The sequence below is a fragment of the Mytilus trossulus genome, chromosome 8 (genome assembly GCF_036588685.1).
Source record: "Mytilus trossulus isolate FHL-02 chromosome 8, PNRI_Mtr1.1.1.hap1, whole genome shotgun sequence".
NCBI lineage: Eukaryota > Metazoa > Mollusca > Bivalvia > Mytilida > Mytilidae > Mytilus > Mytilus trossulus.
In genome coordinates, this window is record NC_086380.1 from 78,913,828 (window position 1) to 78,932,321 (window position 18,494).

Genomic DNA, 18,494 nt, shown 5'->3' on the forward strand with positions numbered 1-18,494 from the left:
CCGTGTTTCACTCCTTTATGATTTCAGACGATTTTTTAGGTATCTTTATTTTTTAACCATCAATAGTTTGTTTCTCCTTAATAGATATAAGGTATTTGATTACTGTTAATATATTGAGTCATCTAATTCACTTTTTGCTATTTCTAAATTACGAAATTATGAAATATGAAAGTAAATGAGGAGAAACAAAGAATTCAATCAAATTTTCAAAGTTCAATAAAACTGTAAAATACCATGGTGAAATAAAGATTCATATTTCATTTGTAAAGAACTAGTGTGTAACTAAGTGGCATTAGTCTTGTTAGTCATTGAATAAAGGTTATAGAAACTGTCAAAACTGTCAAAACTGATGTGTGTTTTATTACATTTATATATACAAAGAAAAAGATCTGGTAAGATTGACAATGAAACAACTACGAACGTCACACAGAAACTTCTTAGGAAGACAACAAGAGGAGTAAGCAATATCCTTTATTTATCTTTCCGCTAAATAGATGTTGTTCCCTCACTAAATTATTGAACATTTGATGTCTGTGTAGAACGCATCTATCCAATCGACCTAGTTATAAGGGATACACAAAAAATAGGTTAGCCTTATAAATAACACATCAAATGTCACATGTGGAGCAGAAAATGCGTACAGGAGCACTTGGTATCAACTCCCGTTTCGGTGGGGTTCGTATTGCTCCGTCTTAAGCTTCTATGGTTTGTCTTGTGTACTATTATTTGTCTGTTTTTCTTTTTCATTTTTAGCCATGGCGTTGTCAGTTTATTTTCAATTTATGAGTTTGACTGCCCCTCTTCCATCGAACTGAGACCAACTTGACTTAGAAGTTCAACAATGCGTGAAAATTATGCATAAATATTAATTTAAAAGGCCACGAAAACACTATAGATACGCAATTGAAATATAATATAAAGTATATTTAAGCAAAACTATTACGAATTTTAGTCATCAATGCACTTCAACTTCGTACTTTATTTTTTATTTTTATTTTTTTCATTCGAGTGTCACTGTTGACTGTTTTGTGGCTGAAACGCACGTCTTTTGCAACTACAAACTTTTCTTTGATATGTTGATTGCTTTTTATTTATCACATATCATGAAGAAAAACCAATCCCCATGGAATTTTAACGTAAAGAAATTATTTGCATATTTTTCAACATAATAAAGTTAAATAAACTATATTCTCAAATATACAAAAAAAACACCACATTTATAAATAATGTATAAAGAGAAAGCATATGTCCATTTATGCATTTATCTATAGAAAAACAACATGAATATCTTGTATTGGTTTTACATGGTAAACAAATACATGAATAGACTCATCATAGATACCGGACTGAAATGTTGTCGATAAAAGACTCATCAGTGAGACTCGAGTCAAAACATGTTTTAATGGCGAAACAAAGTACGAAGTTGAAGAGTATTTGCGAAATACAGCTTAGAAAGGAAAACAATTTCAAATACACAATGGAACAATGAAATACAAACATCCTTTTTTTCAACTCATATACGATATCGGGTGATCTGAAAGGGGAGGATATCGTATACAGTTACTTATATGATTGATATAAACTTATCGAAACAAACAAATTTGACATTATATCGTGTCAACCTATCCTTTTTGATCAATTTAGTTTATCTTTTCCGCCAATTAGGTAACGGTATGAGCTGCAGTCAAGCCAATGAAGAATCAACATTGCAGAAACCAAGTCAGCAAAGGCAGGTTAACGATGTAAAAACAACGTTAAAACGTTCGACAAACGATGATAGCTATATTTTTGAAACACCATTGTTGAAAGCAAGTTATTACGGATATATTAGTGTTGTAAAAGAATTTATAGAGCGTGATGCTGTTGATGTTAACCTCTGTGACAAAGATAAATGTTCTCCACTGTTTTGGGCAATCCATGAAGGACATGCACTTGTTGTTACAGAGTTACTGCAACATTCAGCTATAGTAAATAATTGCAATGATATTGGCGTGACACCACTTTGGATGGCAAGTCAACAAGGACATGTTAATATTGTTAAACAATTGTTACATCATTCGGCCGATGTAAATATATGTGACAGAGAGGGCCAGTTGCCTCTCCATTATGCAAGAATAAATGGCAACTTGGACGTAGAGTTGTTGCTATTAGGGAAACAAGGAAATCAGTAGTGATATCGAAATTCCTGTGAACTATATTTAAAAAATGATTCTTTTCGACATATCAATTCACAGACAAACCTAGCAAACTTCGTATTTTTATCTATTAATCTACGATTTTGTTTTCTAATTATCAAATAATTCAAGCAAGTTTAGAACTTGACGTGTTACATTGGCGTTTATCAACTTTTTAAGCTGTTGGTCACTTAAAGTTGAAATTGAATGTTTGATTTTTTTATGTTTAAATCATGAATATTTCAAATTGTTAGTGTTAGATGCAAATAGTTTTTTGAGATGTGTGTGAATAGTTACAAAAAAATGTGTTAATCAAATAAATCTGTTTAACAAACCATGCCTTTTTATTTGGAGATGTATAATATTCATATAAATTTTGTTTTGTTTTATTTACCTACTGAATATAATATCTCTGTTGCATTTTTGTGGAATATTAAAGTAAGAATAGACATGGATAGTGGCTAAATTATATTCTAAGAAAGACCGAGGAGGGCAGTACATAATTTTAGTATAAATTCAAACTCAGAATTTCAAGTTATAATAGGTTTGAAATATGCTGCACAGCCCAATATTTTATAAAATGAACTGTTGATGAACTATCCATGCTAGGATATATTAATTACGAAATTTCATATTAAATGGAGTTCCTATGAAAATTTGCAATGCCTATATTTGCAGAAATTTTCGTTTTGAAAAACTTATTTTGACTATCTGGTGTACGCATGTCTAATATACAATGTATAACTATTGACACATTGCATAACGTCTCAGGGTCACGATAAACAGTCCGTAGTTGATGTTTGGAATAATTTCATGAACCATGTACGTATATTTGGCAGTTACAGTTCCGCAATGATGTAACTAACAAAGAAACACTATCGGTGTTTCAGAAACTACAGTAGTATACATGTACATGCGTCACTCATTGTTTGACACATTTATTCGTGTAACCAATAATACTGAATATTTTACTTAATGAGTACACTAGTTACGAAACTATAGTGATTCGTTTAGTACTTGTACTTCAGAAAGTTCTGAAGAGTTAAACATGTACCATCACTTATTATCATATTATATATTAAGAACTGGTAATTAATTTGTAAAAAAAAGAAGTGATATGTCTTGCATGAAAAAGGATCCAAAACGTCAAAAAAAAGGATTTATCTAGCAAGTCGATAAGAGAATAACAAAACAATGACAAAAACAAAATACGGTATAACAACAACAATCCAAGAAAACAATGCACAAAAAGATATGAACTCTTAAAAACATACCTAAACGAATCTATAATCTATTAGCCGGTACTTGGAAGGATGTATATATGTTAGTGTGAACTTACCGTGTTCATGGTAGTAGACAATCAAAAATCTTGAGTTTCTGTATACACAATTTTGATGAACATCAATTTTTATAGTTTGTTCTTTTATTTTACTGTTACACTATAGTCCCAGTTAAGTGGGATGATTGGGATCCCGCTAAAATGTTTACCCCCGACCTATTATAAAATTGAGAATGGAAATGGGGAATGTATCAAAGGGACAACAACCCGACGATAGAAAAAACAACAGCAGTAGGTCACCAACAGGTCTTCAATATATGTATGTGCTTGTCCCAAGTCAGGAGCCTTTAATTCAGTGGTTGTTGTTTGTTTATATGTTAGATATTAGTTTTTCGTTTATTTGTCGTACCTCAACTAGGCCTTTAATTTTCTCGTTTGAATTGTTTTATATTTTTATTTCGAGGCCTTGTATAGCTGACTATGTGGTATGAGCTTTGGTCATTGTTGAAGGTCGTACGGTGATCTATAGTTCGTAATTTCTGTGTCATTTGCTCTCTTGTGGAGAGTTATATCACTGGTATTCATACCACATCTTTTTATATCGTATTAGCAGTGTAATGTTTATCTTAATCAAACACTTTTTATTTTATACATGTTGATTTGATGAAAAACAATTCAAGCAGACAAACATTAACTTTTTAATATTGGTTTAAAAGTCTTTAAATCAGATAAGATTAAAAAAAACAAGTATTTGTAAGACACGATTCTTATATTACTCAATATTCATATTGAAAATCCATGGTATGGCGCTTGTATGTGTTAAACATGATCCTTCAAATGAATATGTCAATTATCAATCTGGTGCATTGTTTGTAACACTTCAAGAATCGATAACAAGAATCTGTATAATAAGTTTACTGGCATTTATTTGAAATTGTTACAACAAATGACAATTAAACTAGTTTTGTAAAGCTATATATTTCGATGTTATCCACTTTCTTAAATATAAATATAAGTTATGCAACTTCCAACAACTGCAGGAAATTGGACACGTTGATACTGCAAGGGTTTTACTAGCCGAGTATCCAGTATCCAGCACTTCTGTTTTAATATGAATATCAATTATATGGTCATTTTTTTTGTAAATTTACTCAGGCAAAGATTACCTTACCCGTATTTGGCGCAACTTTTCGGAATTGTTGGTCCTAAATGCTATTCAACTCTATACCTGTTTGGCTTTCTGAATAGTTTGATCTGAGTTTCACTGATGAGTCTTATTTACTTGATAGAGGGTTGCTACTCACACGGAAGCTATTAAACTAAGAGTTCCAAATGTTGGAGTTGAAATCATCCTTTCGTAAATTTTACGGACGCCATCACCAGTTGGTTGACCGTTATGGATTAACCGTTTCACAAATGATATCGAATATGTTCCTTACGTCGTAACTACAATCCCCTTTCCTTTCATGAATGTGATCTACCGAATTAGACTATTTTCCGTATTTGTTATCACATAAGCAACACGACGGATGTCACATGAGGAGCAGGATCTGCTTTCCCTTCCGGAGCACCTGAGATCACCCTTAGTTTTTGGTGGGGTTCGTGTTGTTTATTCTTTAGTTTTCTATGTTGTGTCATGTGTACTATTAGTTTTCTGTTTGTCTTTTTCATTTATAGCCCTGGCGTTTTCAGTTTATTTTAGATTTATGAGTTTCACTGTCCCTTTAGTATCGTTTGTCCCTCTTTTATGGAGACGAAACGCGCGTCTGGCATATCAAATTATAAGCCTCGTACCTTTTACACTATTGTTTGTCTGTTTGTCTTTTTCATTTTTAACCTTGACGTTTTCAGTTTATTTTAGATTTGTGAGTTTGACTGTGCCTTTGGTATTTTTCGTCCCTCTTTTATAACTAATTATATTTTTCCATTGAAGTGAAAAGTGCCAGTCGTAGAGAATGTACATATTGGTAAATTAACTTGTTTTGTTTTTAGAAATACTTTGTTCTGTTCGTTGACAATCTAACAACACAATAAGTACGACAACAGCAATAAGAACGACAACTCCTACATAACCTATAGCCTTCGCCGTCGGTCTATCTTCGTATACACTGATCTTCGTCAATTTATACGCTGAAAATATTAGTATTTTATAATGAAAGCTGGCACTAAAACACAACAATGTTAGAGTATTAAATAAAGAATTTGACCTTGATCAATCGTATCAGTATTGGTACAGTAAGAGAAACAATACCCTAAAAGTCGTGTTTCGTCGACAAACTTGTCTTTTCATTCTGATTAAATCTGTTGTACAGTACATGAAAAGGTTGAAAATGCGTTTTCTGTATACTTGACTTGTACATTGTTAAGGAGGCTATCCATAAACTCACTTTCATCGTCCGTTTTTAACAACAAATTTCGGGTTGCCTTTCATAGGTATCGACATCACTTAATGTGTTAAAATATAACAAAAATGTATTTCGTATTATAATCAACTCAATTGTAAACATATTATCGTGTTTCAAATTATTGGTTAATGTTTTTTCTGTATATGCTTTATATGAAATTTTTCCCATTCATATTATGAGAGATCTCTGTCATGTTTTCGGTATTAAAATATTGGAATGGCCTACTCCATGGACATTTTGCATGTGTTTTATTTATAAGACAAATCACATTGTGTACCTGTTTACGTACAAAAGTTAAAAATGAAAATTTTCAACGAGATATTTGTTATATCTCCAATACATGATTCATTTTGAGTTCATCTGATTCTTTCAGTTTTTGATGTCTGTTACCTTAATTTTCCTCATCGATATAATGGAATTGAACACTTCTGTTTTACCATTGCCTAATTTCGAAAACAAGCAACACTTATATTAAATATAAATACGTACGATTTACAAAATAAAATAAAAACTATGTGATTTGTGCTTACCGTTTGTATCGTCAGGGTCAATTAACAGGACACGTCTTAATTTTTCTACTGTTGTTGGATTCATATTCACATTTTTTTCAAATGTTGTCGGATTCATATTCACATTTTTTTCTACTGTTGTTGGATTCATATTCACATTGGATTTCTCCGGTTCGGACGTTGTATGTTCTGGACTCATAAGTGGGATTTCTCCTGCTATAAGTATATTTTTAACAATTATATTTTTACCTAATATGTGATATCAAGATGTGTATATCGCATGACGCATGTGTAGTGTTTTTTTTGCAGTCAATGAACATTGACCGTATAGATGTTGCGACTATTCAATCCCTGAGTATATCATGTATATACAACATTGTAAATGATTCTAAACTTTGGCGTCATTTTGGATAACATTGCACGTTTACAGAATAAGCTTTAACATATGTACCATGTTGTTTTTCTTTGTTACATATTTGTTTCTTTTAATAGTGATTACGATTAGAACACAATGTTTACGACTGTACCACAATTTTGACATTTTTACCTACTTGGTCTGTTTGTGTTGTTCACTTGTCGTTGTCAATATAGTGTAAATGATGCGACTGTCATACAAGCGAGTGGATAAGTGAGCTTTAAAATCGATTAATCTACCATTTTTTGTCTATATCAGAACATAACTGTACAAAGTTTGTATATGACCGTTGTTATCCAATCGTTTGTCGTGTTTCAGCCATTTGATAAGGAACTTTCCATTTTGAATTTTCCTCGGAGTTCATAATTTTGTTTTTATTTTACTTTTTGCATTAAATTTTGATTATACCGTTTGTAACAATGAAGGAGTGTCAATACACACAAACTCTGCAAAGATACAAGATGTGTATATGTACGCTAGACACACTTACCTTGTCGTCAACTTCACTTCCTTTAAAGGAGTGCATTAGACTCGCTCATGTTTTGTTTTGTTTTTTTAAGATTTACACATTCTGAATAGATTTTAACATCTGACACTACGACTGCGTTTTAATTCTTATGATGTTCAACCCGTTCAATAGACTAACTTATATGTATGTGGTAAAACGTTTCAGTATTTCGGTTCCTTGATTCTCAACTTTTATTTTATTGTGCCCTTTTTAATTTTTTTGTTTCAAGCGTCACTGTTGATTCTTTTATAGAAAAAAACGCCTCTGGCGTACAACAGGTTAGGCTTAAGGATGTACTCAGATGATACAAGGTAATATTAAATAAATCAAGAAATAAAAACTGATACTTTAAGCTGGAAGAGTATAACTGTCAAGGATAAGAATAAACTGCAAATATTGATTGGTTAGGGTGCTCCTCTGCGAGATATTTGATTAAACAAATATGACGGGAAAAGGCTGACTCGGAATTTTACCTTATATTTGCATTGGTATACATTGGGTCTCAAATCAAAAGAAATAAAATCAAGAATCTGTTTGAATGTTGTCAAATAAACTTTCATCAGCTACAAGTATTTAGTCTAATGTTAAAAGATAAATAGCTGTGATTGGGCCGAATATTTTACCTTCTATTGTATGGAAAAACACCAAAAGTCCGAACATTTGAACTAAAACCTTACCTTAGTACATTCTAAAGCCAAGTGACTGTGATGCGTTTACCTATACTCAATTATATGAAGACAAGACGACTTTATAAATGGTTTACCTAATCCACATGATTCATGCTTGAAGCATACTGCTCCGGTCAAGGCACTACTGTTTGTTTTACATGGTATCCATGACTGAATTAGATTTGAATTAATAACAACACATTTCTCACTATAAGAGCTCTGTAATAGCGATGTAACGAACGATGGATCATTATTCCAGTTGGATGGAGAGCCTGTTATAGAATGGGTACCAAGCCAAACTTGGGTACTTTTTATTCTGCAAACATAAATCAATTGTTATCCTTATACTAGTTTAAAAACAAAGAAGATGTGAACGGCGTATTCACAACATGAAATGAAAAAAAGGGACTTGACCATATCATTTCACGATACTGGTTTACGACGAACAAGACTTTGACGTATACTTGTATATGCAGTTTTCAATTTCATTATTTATTCATGCAATGTTCGTTTTCATAACTGACTCAATCTAGTAATGCCTAAAATCATATTTAACGTTAACGTCAGATCAAAATATTGATGCACTCTTTTTAAAACTCCATGCGAACACAAACAGGAATATTTCGTATTGCTGAGATATCGAAAGCACCAGCGTGAACTCAGTTTGGTTGCGTTCACAATTGGTCGTTGTGTTCAAGTTTTGATCTTATGAACAACAAATATCAAAATACAGCGTTCTGTCAAATGGTGGCACAAGGTCTCAGTATTTTGATACTAAAAAAAATATCAAATTAAAATATAGGTAGAAAATGCGGTATGGGTTTTACTCATTGTTGAAGGCCGTACGGTGACCTATACTTGTTAATGTCTGTGTCATTTTTGTCTTTTGTGGATAGTTAACTCATTGGCAATCATACCAAATCTTCTTTTTTTATATTTGAAGCACAGGTACATGTAGCAAGTTATCCTACCAAACAAAATGACGTTCTGTAAATAAAGTCAACAGTAATATATCGCTGATCAAAAGTCATAAATCAATTGAGAGAAAACAATTCCGGTTAAAAACTAAAATCGAGAAAAAACACATCAACACTAAGAGAAAACAAGCAAACAACAGAATACTGGAGAGCCACAGAAAAACAAAGGACAATGTTAAATACATTGAACCTAATTATTAGATAACTGCTATATTCTTGACTTGGAACAGGAAGTTTGAGAAAAAAATAGTGGGCTGAACCTGGCTTGGTGGCTTCTCGATTTCAGTTGAAATGTGTTAAAAACTGTTATGTTTAAACATGTTAAAATATATTTGAAATAACCGCAGTTCCAAGACTACTGTAAAAAGCGCTCAATGAGAATATAACGTGGTAAACAAATTATACATCAAATTACGTTCAAAATAAGCAAGTTTTCGTAAAATAGGTTCAGAATTATATATATCTACTCACAAAAATACTGTACTCAAAACGTCATTCATGATAAATTTATAATTTTGGTTGTCTATAATTGGTGCAAGGTAGCCACCGTTGTTGCGACACTGATTCATGGCATCAACAATTGTCCATGACGTCAATGATGAAGGCTTACTTGTAAACCAATAACAGTGTTCTCTGTATTGTTGATCAGCGGTGGAGTTCCATTTTAAACAATTTTCTTCTAAAATAGTTTAATTTCAAAGAAGTAAAACATATGTAAATTGTGTATGCACTGCAATTTATAAACAAGAGAAGAGACTGTATATAGTTGGGCTTGTGTTTTTTCCGGGGATTAAAATATGTCAACATTTTCAGTTGTATCTTAATTTTTTTATAAAGATGAGTTCATGAATACACACTGTTGCAAGCGTTTCATGTATACATAATCAGTAATCAGGGATACCCAACTGAATACTGTGAGTCGATTACTGAATGCCAGTTCTGTATGTATATATATATAAATACTATCCAATTTGAGAAGACTTGTCATATCTTTTCCTTGGTGAATTATGTATGATATTGTCGGTATCGCCCAACACGAAAGAGGTTAAGATATCGTCAACATATAGCAAACTATTCCACTAAAGCTGGAGCTAGGTGCAGCAGAGAGTGAGCTTCATTTCAGTTTTAAAAGCTGTGTTGTGGCAACGAAAGGTCACATTCAAGAAACCGCTATTTTTCAAGTTTATTAGTTGTGTCAACTTAGCGTAATGATTTCATGTCATAAATTACCCTTTTTGGTATCTATACATTATCTTTATCAAATAAACACGTGTTTTAATCATGGATAAGAAATATTATGTTGTATTCAATTATGAGACAAATCAACAAAAACAAATATGATATCAAAAACAAAGTAGCAGCCTTTCTAGTTGGTGTCCCCAATCTTAATGTAACAGTGTGGTCTTAAACAACAACAAAAGTAAGAGTTTGATGCTTATACTAATCTGATCGATGATTTATTTACACCACAGCAAGGCTATATAGCAGCGAGGGGTGCATATGAAAGAAAATTGCCGTACAAAAAATAACAATGTTAAATAATAACTAGCAATCTACCTTTTTTATAACATAACATTTCATCCAGAAATATGTTTGTGCATGACTTATCCTGAGTTTTATTTTGAACATTATAGCTTTTACTGTTTATCGCAGCACAGTTTTGGTCCGATCCTCCGTTCGGCTGCTGGTAACGCAGGTCTGCTTCAACCCAAAAGGTCGACCAAAAATCGTTGTTTGTTATGCTTGACCCGTCTAAATGGGTCCAAGTGTCTTCTTCAGCTACGTCCATCACGCCAATAAATGTCTCCCCTCTATAAAGACAATTGCACGATTGTATAAATATTCTATGGTTTAATGATGTTTATGTGGCCATATGGTCATTTAAGTTTTAGATGTTATGCTTTATCTTGTTAAATTAACATCTGTTCAAAATCATGAACTGAAAACCAAAACACCGGTACCATTTGAAACACTCTTACTAATGTGACGCGATTACCGCTATCCTTGTTCCTGCACCATGTCTATAATTATATCACATGTCATGAACATAACTAAAATTAAATGCAAAAATAGATCAAATGACGTAAATTGAAATTGTAGAATAATTAACGACCTTTTAAAATGAGCTAAAGCCATACCGCATATTAATATATACAAGGACCTGACACAAAATAAAAAAAAAAACAACAAAAAAAAAAACAAAAAAAAAGCATACGCGTCACTAGGTCTTAATTCTTCCATAAAATTGTACTGTTCTATGTCTATGTATGGTGCCAATCCATGACCATTTTCAGCACAAAGCCTGTTAGCTTCAAAGGCATTTATTAAATTTGTTGACCTTTTATACCAGTAACAGTGGTGTCTGTAAATTCCATCTAACGACGAATACCATTTTAGACAATCAACATCAAAGCACGAAAACCCTAAAAGTATAAAAGAAGAAAACAATATTTTATCAAAACCCTCTGGGTTATATTTTTTTTTATCGAAAATGAGGTTTTGTCCTTTCGAAGCTCTTTTAAATAAAGTTTCAAAATATTTTACGCGCTTTGTTAGAATTTCTTTTTTTCGTCCACAAATGTCAACAATCAGATGTTTAGGAATCTGCTTTTTTATTTTATGATGTTCGCTCCTCCTGTTTTGGATTTGTGTTAGATTTTCGGAATTCTCTATTTATCCATATAGTGCAAATCAATATTTTGTCCGCTAACCCAGACGTTTCTTTTCTTAGTCTTATTACATACTATAGTGTAAAAGCTATATTTCAAAATCTTATATAATCTTTATTTTTCTTTAAGAGTTTGAACAATGTATGAACAATCTTGAGACAACCATTTTTCCACCAATCTTTCAATAGTTTATATCTCGAGGACAAAGTCACGGACCTTTCAAGTTTTTTCTACTTTTTTTTATTCCCTCATTTATGATAATTAATTTACAATCAGTTTATAACAGTTTTTTGAAAAAAGGAGGGAACATACATCAAGTAGACAAAAAATTATCATAGGCAGAAAAAATCACATCATTTTTCCCCATAAAATAGTTGTGAATTTTCAAAAAAAGATTAAAATTACATATTAACATTATAACTATATATGTTTTAAAAGGAGGCAAAAAATACCAAAGGGACATTCAAAATATAAGTAAAAAATTAACTGACAGCACCATGGCTAAAAAGTCACATGTTGATCTTCAAAGTAAAAACAGATGTTTAATACACAAAACAGTCAAATCAATAGATAACTACTTAGCCAAAAAAAATAAAATTGAAATACACTTTATTTAGAATACAACAAATTTAAAATAAACAATTAATAGCATTAAATTCATAACAGTGTGGTCGACGGTAATACGTTTTTTAGTTATTATACTGAAAAAATTACCTATAACTTGTTTGTCGTCGGCGATGATTTTATGCTCACTCAGTCTATCGGAGGCCTTCAAGTGGGGATTTAAATAATCACTTGTTAACACAATTGGATTATATAAAATGAAACTTTCTTTTCACAAATCACTTAAGGAATTTGTTTTAAATAATTTTTTTACCATCACTTACTACAGTTTCACTTTTAAGAATGATAATGTTCAGAGCTGATATAAAAATATAATGATAAAAAAAAGTTTATTCATTGCAAAAAAAAACCCAAACTTTTAAGTAATGGGGCCCACGTTATTTCAAAAAATATCTTAATGATTAAGAGAACAATTTAATTTAAGAGTGACCTTCTATTTATTCAATGCTAACCATGTGGGTTTTGTTTGTGAAGAGTTCCAGATGACAAAAAAAAACACGTTTTTTTGTTGTTATAAACCATAAATCGACCCGTTCATTCAGATATTTGTCAATTTGCCTTGGCTCTTCAAGTCCAAGACACAACCTTTTACGAAATTGGTATTTTTCTTACAAAAAATACATTCATGTGATGTATTCTTTTGATGGAGAATGAATGTTGCACCTTATTTTATTTTTTGTCTTTTTTTTTTGGTGTGTGTATCATTGACGTATAAGACAACCTGACAACCCTTTATTCAAAAACATAAGAGATGGCAATCATGACAAAATAACTAAATTAAACTTACAGCAGAAGAGAGATAATGAACACCCCTTTTATAGTCTACTAAAGATCGAAGTCACTGGTCTTTTTAAAAATGATGTAAACTTATAAAGGAAACATCAAACAAAATAGTTCGAATATTTATATTGGAAAAAGTAACGGTGTGTAAATTAAAACAATTACTTTATTTTAATTGAAAATCAAACTGTTGAATTTTTCCGCTGCGAGCAAATTTTTACTTTTGGTCGTATTTGAAATTCAATATTAATCTTGTATTCTTGTTGGAAGTTGCACTGTTTAGTTTATATTCTTGTTTTTTTTAATGCCATACAAATCCAACAGACCAAAAAATGGTAGGTTTAAGAAAATGATTGATACAAACTATACTTTATTGTAGTTTTAACATGGGTAGGCATTATATTCATGATAATTTTTGCCCGAGCGATATCGAAAAACTATTATAAAAAGTGTACTAGTTCAGTGAAAATGTACGTCATACTTAACTCCTAAACCAATAAATGAACAAAAATTAATAAACATACAAGACTTCCAAAGACCAGAGGCTCCTTACTTGGGACAGGAGGAACAAATGCGTCCTGTATGATTTTGTAAATAAATGCATCTTTTAAAAATAGTCGAAAACAAAATTGTCTGTCCAATGGAAAGGTCGAGGCCAAAAAAAAGATGAACGGTGAATTATAGAAACAGAAGCTGGTTGCAAAAGTTGACGACAAGATCTATTTACAACTTGAATATGGCCTTATACTATTAACTTGAAATAAATATATTTATAGCAATTCCCTTGATACGAAAGATCTACATGTTGTCTTGGGCTTGTTTTGCTCTTTGGTTGGGTTGTTGTCTCTATGACAATTCAATTCTCATTCGTATCATAGATATAACTGCATGTAAAAAAAAGAGTGCTTGGTGTGATTGACAATCATACAAATTCTTTCCAGGGACCAACAGGCGTTAGCAAACTATAGGTCCCGGTATGGCCTTCAACCATTAGCAAAATACACACTTTACAGAATGAAAGCTCAAAGAGGTCTTGGCATGTAAAAACAAACACGAAAGTTGAGCGAGAGAAAAAAATAATAAGGATACCGTATGAAAATTGGAAAATGGTCCGTAATATTACTTTAGTCAACTCACTAAGTTGAAATTAAAGACCTGGCGAATATTAGCCTTTTCAATGGATGTGATGTATGTTTAAAAAATCATGGTTTGTGTAGACATTTAATTTAAGATGAATGCGTTTCTGTTGCCAATTAAGTGTTTTTCACAAAGTAGTAGCAGTAAAGCAGAACAGTTTTACCAATACAATACCGTAAATGCATGAAAATTTCACAAGATTTAATCCAAATAGCGTTCTTACTATCCAATAACTTTCAAGTACGAAAACGTATATTTTGTCTATATGTTATGTATTTGCACAATTTTTGAAAGCGGATCATGCATTCGTTCTAAAATAATAGTTTAGACCAGATAAAAAAGTTAAAAGATGACATTATTCGACAATCGCAATTGCTAAATCGCCTTGACGTCCGAAAAAGATTATCAATCAGGACATGCATTGCAATTTTTAAAGCCAGTAAGGGAGCTACCATTTGATTTTTATGGGGGAAAGAGGGGGGGGGGGGTAGGATGAAAAATTGTGTCCTGCCTTTTTTTTTTACTTGAAATCTCTGTCCTGCCTTTTTATTTTTCAGTCTATTCGGTCCTGCCTTTTTTTTCTCAGCTTATCCTGACTTTTTTACAACAATTGTCATCCTGCCTTTTTGTTTTGCCAAGTTACTCATCCTGCCTTTTTTTTTACTAAAAATCCTGTCCTGCCTTTTTTCAAATTTCATCCAAGAATATAAAACTATTGAAGACAGTATAACACGCTGCATTAACCACAATCAATCTTTTTTGTCAATGTTAACAATTAAAAAGCGAGAAAAACGATCTTGTAGTGCCCGATATAGGACTATTAAACATCCATTACGAGGAACAGAGAAGTTCTATTTTTTTTTCTTTTACAAAATGAATAAAATATATTGATTTTTTATACATTTAAATATATTTCAGGAAGTTTGTTTTAATCGAAATATGTAATTTCCTTTCTAGAATATTTTACAATACGCTTAATAGAAAAGATATTAATGATTATAATTCTTTGTAACATATTTTAGTTATTCACACTCGAGTTCGATAATATGTACAATTAAACAGGTAAATATAAACACAATTGAATAATCAATAGGATACAAAAAACAAGCTGTTATAAATTATACAAATCCTAGACTTGTTACTTATTCGGAGAGACTGCGTTCCAATATCACAGCGACGTTACTACAACTTCACTACGACCATCGCGTTTTCACCGCGACTCAACTATGCTTCTACTACGCATTTACCACGTTTATATCACGCTGTTCAAGACCGTAGTACGTTTCTACCAAGCTCATTCCGTTCTTATCACGCATACGAAATTACTGCATTCATATCTTCATACTACGAGCATTTTGAGTTTTAGTAATGGTCATTGTCATTGTCACATAAAATACATAAAAGCTCTGCAGGTTTTGTTAAAAACATCAATTTCAATTGAATCATTGAAACACAAGACCATGAACAGTGGTGATCACTTCTAACCTCTCATTTAATCTGTCAGAATCTGTACTAGGACAGGATACAGAACTGTTATCCTGACACCTTTTATGCAGTTCTAGCTTAAACAGTTCTAACCAAGAACGAATTTGGTCAGTTCTACATAGCATGTATTTGGAAAATTGTACTACGTTCATCCGTACGGTGACTTTTAGCTGTTAACTTCAGTGTAATTTGGTCTCTGGTAGAGAGTTGTCTCATTGTACCACATATACTTATTTCCTATATTAATCTTTTAAAAGAGGGACAAAAGATACCAGAGGGACAGTCAAATTCATCAATCGAAAAAAAACCAACAACACCTTGGTTAAAAATGAAAAAGACAAATAATAGTAAACATGAAACAACATAGAAAACTAAATAATAAGACACACGAACCCCACAAAAAGGGGGTTATATCAGGTGTTCCGGAAGGGTAAGCAGATCCTGTTCCACAGAGGTAAACATAAAATTAAGAAATTAACTAGTATGTCTTTTTACTTAACAAGTATACGAATTAGACTAAACATTAAATTCTGTTGTCTGTATCAAACATTTATTTAAACGGTTGCTGATTCAAAGAACATCATTTCATATGATTACATTATAACATGATAAATGATCTAATTTCCAACCAGTGATATATTGGTTATGGTTTCATGTTTGACTCAAACATTGTTTTTCGAAGCTATCAATCAGAATTTCCTAAACATTTTAAACTATAACGTATACAGAAAATCTAGATACAGAATATATTTTTATCATGAATACAATACTTCTTTCATCAAATTAAGGATCATAATATTTTAGGAAAAAACATACCTCTCATTCTAAAGTTAAATGGTCGTTCAAATGATGTGGATGTAAGCAATTATAGGCAAAAGTACGGTCTTCAACAATGAGAAAAATCTATACTGTACGGTCGGCTACAAAAGGCATCGACATGAAAAATATAGCATAATTCAATTGAGAAAACGAATGGTTTAATTTATAACAAAACAGTTTACGAAAAACAAATACTAGTATGACAGACATGAACCAACGATAATTACTGAACTACAATACAATTAATAATAGGAGAATTAAATGAGACAACTTGTTATCTTATTTGCAGAATATTATTTGTCTTACCTTGCATTAGAAGAAATAGAAAATAAAATTGTAACTTCATCTTCTTCTGATTTTTCTGAATATATCAACTGTATAAAGTCTTTGTTCCGAAAAAAAAGTTAAAGGTACTACAGCTATGTTCCGAATGAACTCGAAGAGACTATTGCCTTTGTTTCTGAATATTTAACCTCTCCTGAATTTTCCGAATAGATTAAAGGGCATCATTTTGAATAGTTCTTCACTTATATACTGTAACCTTCATTTTATATATGCCAATCATAACTTTTTTTATTGAGCTACATTGTATTCCTTTTTTATCACGTGTTTAAATGCTGTCCAATATTAAACCTTAGTAGCACATAGAACATAAATCGTATTGATAATTTAGTTTATGATTTTTTCTGTACTTATGTCTACAAACATCTACGTGCAATACAGTAGGTTATATTGAACATATTTAAAAACTAATAATTAAAGTAAATGACCAACTTAATTCAACATTGCGAAGCGTAACTATCATAATATTTTTTATTTCAAAGTTTCAGAAACAAGTTTTCAATTCTGCTGATTGCAAACGTTGTGACCTTAATTGTTGGAGTTGATAACTTGGTTGATATTGGCTCCCTGATATTTTTCTTTACTGTTTTTTGGCTTAAGCATCACTGTTGAAAAATATACGCCCCTTGTTTCAACAATTACCTCAGACAGGTCAGAGGAAAAATAGTTTTCCTAAAGGGAAATAAAATTTCCCTAGAGGAAAAATATTTGTCCAAACGGCATTTTTTTTTCTTAATTCCTCAAGGGAAACATATTTCCCTAAGGAAATTTCCTGCATCAATGTTTCCTTTGATGAAATTCTATTTCCTTTGATGAAATTCTATTTCCTTTGAGGAAATTTGCGGCTTCAAATTTTTATTTGAGGAAATTCTTTCGTTTACTGCAATTTCCTTAGAGAAATTTGTTTAGTTCACAAACAATTTTCCTTGAGGAAAAATTCAGAACCACAAAATATCCTCTTAGGAAACCATTGTTCTCCAAATTTCCTCTATGACAAATGTGTTCCCTTGTTTTTACTCTTTGAGTAGATCTGAACTATAAAACATTTTTTTTTTGAAAAATGAATAAATGATACAAATGCTATTTAAAAGTTTGATAAATGTTTAATTGAAAAGTATGATGACATACAAAAAATACCCAGTCTGACTTTTTAAATCAAGGTTATTGTACATACTTTATAATGTTTATATAATACTTTAATTTTTATTTATAATGTATTTTCTGTGCCAAAATATTTTGTTTTCTTTGTTCATTGTTTCAATTCAATACATTTATAAACAACGAATTTGAATGTCATACCATGTTTGGTGTTTTTGTAAATGCTTTCATATTTGCTGATTAAATAAAGTACACACTTTTCTTGTTAATTTGAATTTTCTTCTGTTTCAGCTGTTGTGCGCAGTTTTTCATTTAATACGTAATAAATCAGTGTATAAACTTGTCCATCCACTAAACATTTTCTTTCAATTCTTGGATGAATCAATTTGTCAATTTGTTCATCAAAGATCTTCCTTAGTATATAGTGGTGTAAATGAGTAGATAAAGCTGGTGTTCCTTATAACAACTTTGCTACCTTCTTTCGACGAGTGTATATTATAAGTTGTTACATTTATGCAATTGTATGTTTGTGCATCTACAAAAAAAATGTATGATATAACTGACTTTTGTGTATAACCATTATCATGTGATTATGATAACAATTT

At 31.4% G+C, this 18,494-nt stretch overlaps 2 protein-coding genes across 2 annotated transcripts; one reads left to right on the forward strand and one right to left on the reverse strand.

Annotated features, from left to right (window-relative positions):
• The first annotated feature begins 1,673 nt into the window (after nucleotides 1-1,673).
• On the forward strand, nucleotides 1,674-2,171 carry LOC134728050 (ankyrin repeat domain-containing protein 50-like). The gene has a single exon (XM_063592449.1). The coding sequence runs from the start codon at nucleotides 1,674-1,676 to the stop codon at nucleotides 2,169-2,171; it is 498 nt and encodes a 165-aa protein (XP_063448519.1).
• Nucleotides 2,172-5,425: 3,254 nt separating this feature from the next.
• LOC134728052 (uncharacterized) lies at nucleotides 5,426-16,453 on the reverse strand. Its single transcript, XM_063592450.1, has 7 exons — nucleotides 16,447-16,453; nucleotides 11,151-11,358; nucleotides 10,493-10,746; nucleotides 9,407-9,614; nucleotides 8,054-8,274; nucleotides 6,389-6,454; nucleotides 5,426-5,583 (listed from the first exon to the last, which is right to left on the reverse strand). Exons 1-7 carry the CDS (start codon nucleotides 16,451-16,453, stop codon nucleotides 5,426-5,428), a joined length of 1,122 nt encoding a protein of 373 aa, XP_063448520.1.
• Nucleotides 16,454-18,494: the final 2,041 nt, after the last annotated feature.

Bases quoted from the DNA above. Each gene is read 5' to 3' on its own strand.
- LOC134728050 (XM_063592449.1), top strand. From the start codon at position 1,674: ATGAGCTGCAGTCAAGCCAATGAAGAATCAACATTGCAGAAACCAAGT.
- LOC134728052 (XM_063592450.1), bottom strand. The intron at 9,615-10,492 runs GTAGATTGCTAG...AAACTATTTTAG, and splicing joins AATGTTATGTTATAAAAAAG to AAGAAAATTGTTTAAAATGG. The intron at 6,455-8,053 runs GTAAACCATTTA...AAAAAAATGTGA, and splicing joins GCATGAATCATGTGGATTAG to ATATGAATCCAACAACAGTA.